The sequence below is a fragment of the Musca vetustissima genome, unplaced genomic scaffold, assembly GCF_032173495.1.
Source record: "Musca vetustissima isolate MV318-11 ecotype Yass unplaced genomic scaffold, APGP_CSIRO_Mvet_v1 utg12500, whole genome shotgun sequence".
Lineage (NCBI taxonomy): Eukaryota > Metazoa > Arthropoda > Insecta > Diptera > Muscidae > Musca > Musca vetustissima.
In genome coordinates this window covers 109,759-115,758 of record NW_026876208.1, presented here as the reverse complement: position 1 = coordinate 115,758, position 6,000 = coordinate 109,759, and the positions used below count along the sequence as shown (strand labels likewise).

Here is a 6,000-nt window from a genome sequence, read left to right as displayed (position 1 = left end):
AACTGAAATCATTTTTGATCAATTGGTTTACTTTTATCATCCCTCAACGAATCAACACGGAACTATGTGAGCGAACAACGAAGAACTAGAGACATTAAAAGGACTGTTTAGGAGTCTGAACTATATGGATCAAAGGAACTATATTACGGAATTAGTCCACTTTCATAAAATAAACAAGAAATATTGATCCGCTCCGTGAACTGGATTTGTATGTAGTTTCGAAAGAAACTTGTTCATTGGAACTATTCTGGTAAAGAAGAGATAGGAACTAGGTCTAGTGCTTTAGTTCCTATAGTTTCTTTTTCTGATTCTACTAAATAGAAATTAACTGAAATCATTTTTGATCAATTTGTTTACTTTTATCAACCTCAAGGAATAAACATGGAAGTATGTGAGCGAAAAACGAATATGGAGCAAATGAACTATATTAAGGAACTAGTTCCCTTTTAAAAAGGAACTTGAACTAAATTGTCCAACTCTAGACACCACTTCCAAAAAAGGTGTTTTTATTACAGCTTATAACTTCCTTATATACTTCAACACCATTTACATTGCCAATAATCTCTACATCATTGCTAATGATACAAATTTTTCAAACATAATTTAACTATTTTTTCTGAGTCTCGATTTCAACTGATAAGAAACAACATTAGCAGTTTCAGTTTTAAGCTGTTTTTTTGCCCTGTGTACTCTCTTTTGTATTTGTGCTTTAATTTTCTCTTTTAGTTAAATTTTTTTCTAATAAAAAGCTACAAAAATCTCTGGGGTGTTTTTGTTTGGGTTTCTTCGAAAAAAAACAGGGTGCTACGCATATTTGTCACCCCTTTTAATTTTAGTCTTTATTTTTCTTTCGTTTATTTGTCTTACCAATAACAAAATCAATATCATTCGTTTTTTTTACAAATTGTCTACAATTGTTCTGTTTTTTTTTCTAATTCGATTTTGAAACTAAATTTTTTAGTTTTTGTTCTTATACTGGTGTGACGACTGCCTATCAAAAAAAAAAAAAAATCATTCTTCAGGAGTTTGCGATTTTTATTATTATTGTTGTTGTTCGGGAATTTCTACTTCCTTCAAATGGAGGATCCATTGTGTCATTTGCGAGTATTTTTTGTTTTTGTGTATTTATAAATGTTTTCTTGTTGCTGTTGTTGTTGCATTATCTTTGCTACAAAATTGTGCTTCTTCATCATAATCATTATTGTTATTGTAATTATTTTTTTAGGTTCATTACTAAATCTCTTTTATTTTCTCATTGTTTTATTATTATTATTATTGTAATTAAATTAATCAATTATTTTTAATTAATAGCTGTTCTATTATTGTTTTCTTTTTTAATAATGTATGTATGCATGTATGTGTGTGTGTTGGGTTATTTGTGCTTTCATTGTGATTTTTATTGGAAAATGCTATTGACCATTGCCAGCATTATTGCCACGGCCAGTAATGTCAGCTGTTGTTGCATCTTGATGTCATAGATAGCAGCGGAAGCGGATGTTGAGCTATTTGTGTCACATTCGGAACCTGCAAGAAAAAAGAATTGTACAGTTTGTTATTTTCTTTGGGGGTAATGATGATGGTGGAGTTTGATTTGATTTTTACATGATTTTTTCAAGAACTAAAATTAACTTAAATATATAAATTAAATATACACATCATAGATCATTGAACAAAAAACAAAGCAGAAGCATTTCTAAAAATCTAAATAGTTATATATTAACTAGTTCAAGTAGACACGTGTAAATGATTCTATCCTTCTTATGCCCTCAGCCTTATGACTAATGCGGGTATATGTGAAAAATGTGTCTCATCGAAATATTGGTTTTAAATCCCATGTTTATTTGGACCAAATCCATTTCAGATAATTTGGAATCGATTTACAAATGTACCTATGTCTAGCCGGCTGGTGCGCACGATGACTCTCGAAGGGAATACTTGATTTCATAAAAACTTTGCACATCTTAATATTTCTTCCAAGCTCAGTTAAGGTTCGAAGATGGGGAATATCGGACCACACCTTCTGGCAACTCCCTCACAAAATGGTAAAAATTATGCTAAAAATTAATTTTATAAATCCCATTTCCCATTTTAACGAACTTTGTTCAACCTATTATCATTACCCAGCCTAGATCAAGTAGGAAGATGGAACCTTTTGGCCCACTCCTTCTGCTACCTCCCCCACAGGGGGTCAACATTTTAAATATTTATAAATCCAATATCAGGCAAATGGTATGTCCAATTTTAACCAAGCTTTGCACAACCTGTTATCTTTACCAAATCTAGATCAAGTCCGAAGGTGGGACCTGTCTGCCTTCTCCACTGGTACATTTTACAAAAAGGGCCAATATTATATATTTGATCAACATAAAATCCGAATAATGAACTCTGTGTATAACTCCGAAGACCTCCTCCGCTCTTTCGAAATTCAACTTGATTGCCTAAGGAAATCGAAGACCTCCTCCGCTCTTTCGATTTCAAAATTTACCTTTTTGCTATCGGAATTGTTAAATTTATTTTACCATACACAAAATACAGTGAGTTCTAAGCTGCTTATAACCATTTAAATCTTCCAAAATTTACAATTCATTCAAAAGTTATTGCATTTTTATTAATGTCTTGATTTTCCGTAGCGACCTCAACGCCATCTATTAATGCAGTACATTGGCGAAAGCAAAAAGAAGATTGTTCTAGTATTTATCCCATAATAGTTGAACTACTGGTGGTATTGTAATAAAATTGATGTCACATTGAAGGTAGGAAGTCTGGCTATTTCGAAATTAATTTTCATAAATATGAACCTTTTTATGTGGAACCTTATTTTTGTAAATTGTCCTCTTAAACTAAACTTTAAATTTAATTTTGCCATTTTTATAATAAAGAAAATATCTCCAATGTAACATGACACCTTATTTGTGTTAATAGAACAGTTGGTAAAAAAGTTACATCCAGTGGAAGACGCTTCTAAAAAAACCCCCTAAGGAAAGGAGAAAAATTGGACTGAGTCGGCTATATGATACCGTGCAGCACATTTGTCATATACAAGAGATGTTTCTACGATTTTTAATTTTTATTTTTTATTTTTTTAAAATGTAGTTGGTTATATGTATATAATATCTAGTCGATCCGACCATTTTAAGACTTATGACGAAATTAAATATGTGATCTAAATCTACAAGTGAACCAAATTCAATCAATTCACGCGCATGTAAATGAAAGTAAACTAGGGAAAAAATCCCTGCAATCATTAGAACTCTGGTGTAAAATTTATATGAAATCGGACAAAGTTTGGTATGAGAGCTATATGTAAATCTGAATCGATATGAAGCAAATGTTGACACACATCATTTGGTATTGGAATGCTGTTCAAAATGTCGCCTTAATCGAGCTTAACCGAGCTTACCTACCGTTTACAGTAATTCGATGAAAATATATATGACAGCTATATTTTAATCTGAGCCTAGATTACAGAATGTTATGTGTATGGGTTGAATTTATGTAGACAGATTGCATATGTATTTCCAAATTTTGACTTAGCCCTCCCAGAAAGGTTTCGCTCAATTTTCGATATTTTAAAGGACTAAGTCCGATTTTCCTAAGGAAATCGCTGTAACATGGTAATATATTTTCCAAAAAATAAATAAATAAATAAATGTCAATACATGTTTGGATATATCTTCTATATAAATGTCCCGCATAATTTTCTGTATTTTGTATGCTATAGCCGCATTTTCCCTCCAAAGGACCGTTTTTTATAATAGTTTCTTAAGGTATCGTCCACTTCTTCTGGTACCTCCACCAAAAAATAGTCAACATTTTGCTCAAATAAAATTTTTATAATATCACGAGAACGGACTGTACGATTCGAAAAAATATATCTTTACATAATAGGAGTGAATTTAAAAAATTAAATATAAATATTCGTATAACACCAATTCTACCACAATACCAGCAAGTCGTTCAAAAGTTAAGCTTTAATTTTTCATGTTCGCCAATTCAATCATCTGTAACGATCAGTCAATTTCGTGACTGCGACGCCATCTATTGATGCAATAAATTGTAGTAGATAAATGGCGAAAAGGTTACAGCCAGTGGAAAATGAAGAAAATCAGGCCTATATTTAGCTTGAAAAAGTAATTAAAAAATCCAAACCTATATTCACCATCAAAAAAAAAAATACTTTTAAAAAATCCACGCCTATATTCAGATCTGAAAAATACTTTTAAAAATATCCACGCCTGTATTAAGCTTTGAAAAAAAATCCAAGTCTATATTTAGCTTTAAAAACATCAACGCCTATATTAAGCTTTGAAAAAAATGCTTTCAAAAAACCCACGCCTATATTCAGGTTTGAAAAATACTTTAAGGGAACCCCCCCATTCTCGATTTTAATTTTTCAAGATTTTCAATGGGCTGGTAAATCAATACTAATGCTTGTTAAGGTTTGTAACTTTACACATATATAATTGAAGATTTAAAAGAGAAGAAAACTAATTTACAAAAAAATTTTGTTATTGTTTTGTTGTTGTTTTTTGTAATTAAAGAAAAGTCCTTATTTTCGATGGCGGGCATGATAACTCCTCACTGGAACATCGGAATCCAAAAATTCCAACGGTATTAGAAAGAGTACATGTCTGGCTTTCGTATGAACTAGGATCATTGACTTCGCTCTAAAATTAACAAAATGGTCGACCTTTGAAAAAATATTTTTGGAAAATCGCCTTTTTTTTACCAAAACCCAAGTCAAAAAATAAGGAAGATCTTCACCGATTGGCTTTATCCTAGTTCATACAATAGCTACACACTCACAGAAAAACGTGTAAAAATTTGAAGTCGATTGGATTATTAGTTTTTGAGTTATCGTGCCCGCCATTCGCAAAAAAATGTTTAGAGAAAACGCGTTTAAAGTTTGAGAAGCCCTTCAGCCGTCACTTGATGCTGACACAAAAAATCGGCTATATCTTCAAGACTTCTTGAGATTTTCATTTGAAATTTTGTAGGGACATTCTTTAATTAGTGTAGATTCGAATTATATCAACAAAATTTTTGACTCCGAGAATGGGTGGGGACCCCACCCATTCTCGGAGTCAAAAATTAAACAAATCCAGGCCTATATTCAGCTTTGAGAAAATGCTTTTGAAAAGTCCAAAATTGGTACACATTAAATGATCGGAACCGATTTTCACACACATTTTTCTAGACTTAATTCAGTTCGCTATGCCAAATTTCGTGCAAATCGAAAAATATATGTGAACTTTGGTGCACCATTTACATTAAATCGGGCGAAAATATATATGAGAGCTATATCAGTACCCCATTTGGTGCAAATCGATTTTCACGAAACTTAGCATACATAATTCTAGTCTTAATTCAATACGTAATGCCAAAATTCGTGTAAATCAAAAGATAAATAGGGACTTTGGTACACCATTTACCTTTAATCGGACGAAAATATTATTGGAGCTATATCTAAATCTGAACCGATTTTCAAGAAACTTAACACACATAATTCTAGACTTAATTCAGTACGCTATGCCCAATTTCGTCCAAATCGAAAGATATATAGGGACTTTGGTGAACCATTTACAATAAATCGGTCGATCATATATATGGGAGCTATATCTAAATCATAACCGATTTTCAAGAAATTTTACACTCATTATTCTAGACTCTATTCAGGACGCTGTGCCAAATTTCGTGCACATCGGATAAAAAATATAGGGACTTTGGTACACCATTTACATTAAATCGGTCGATCATTTATATATGGGGGCTATACCTAAATCTGAACCGATTTTCAAGAAACTTTACACTCAACATTCTATACTCAATGCAATACCCTGTGCTAAATTTCGTGCAAATCGGAATATATACAGGTGCACCATTTACATTCAACCGGAAATTTGAAATTCGTCCTTGGGCCAATTAAGTGACCTGTGCCAAATTTCATCCAATTCGGATCATAAATGCGACTTTGTTTACAATTTAACATGGACATACAGA

General features: G+C 32.0%; 1 protein-coding gene across 1 annotated transcript in view; it reads right to left on the bottom strand.

Annotated features, from left to right (window-relative positions):
• Nucleotides 1-1,396: 1,396 nt before the first annotated feature.
• The window catches only part of LOC133338768 (acetylcholinesterase), an 84,364-nt gene continuing 79,760 nt past the window's right edge, over nt 1,397-6,000 (bottom strand). The window contains exon 9 of the mRNA XM_061546873.1: nt 1,397-1,524. Within this exon, the coding sequence (XP_061402857.1) occupies nt 1,397-1,524 (128 nt within the window). The remainder of the gene's footprint in view (nt 1,525-6,000) is intronic.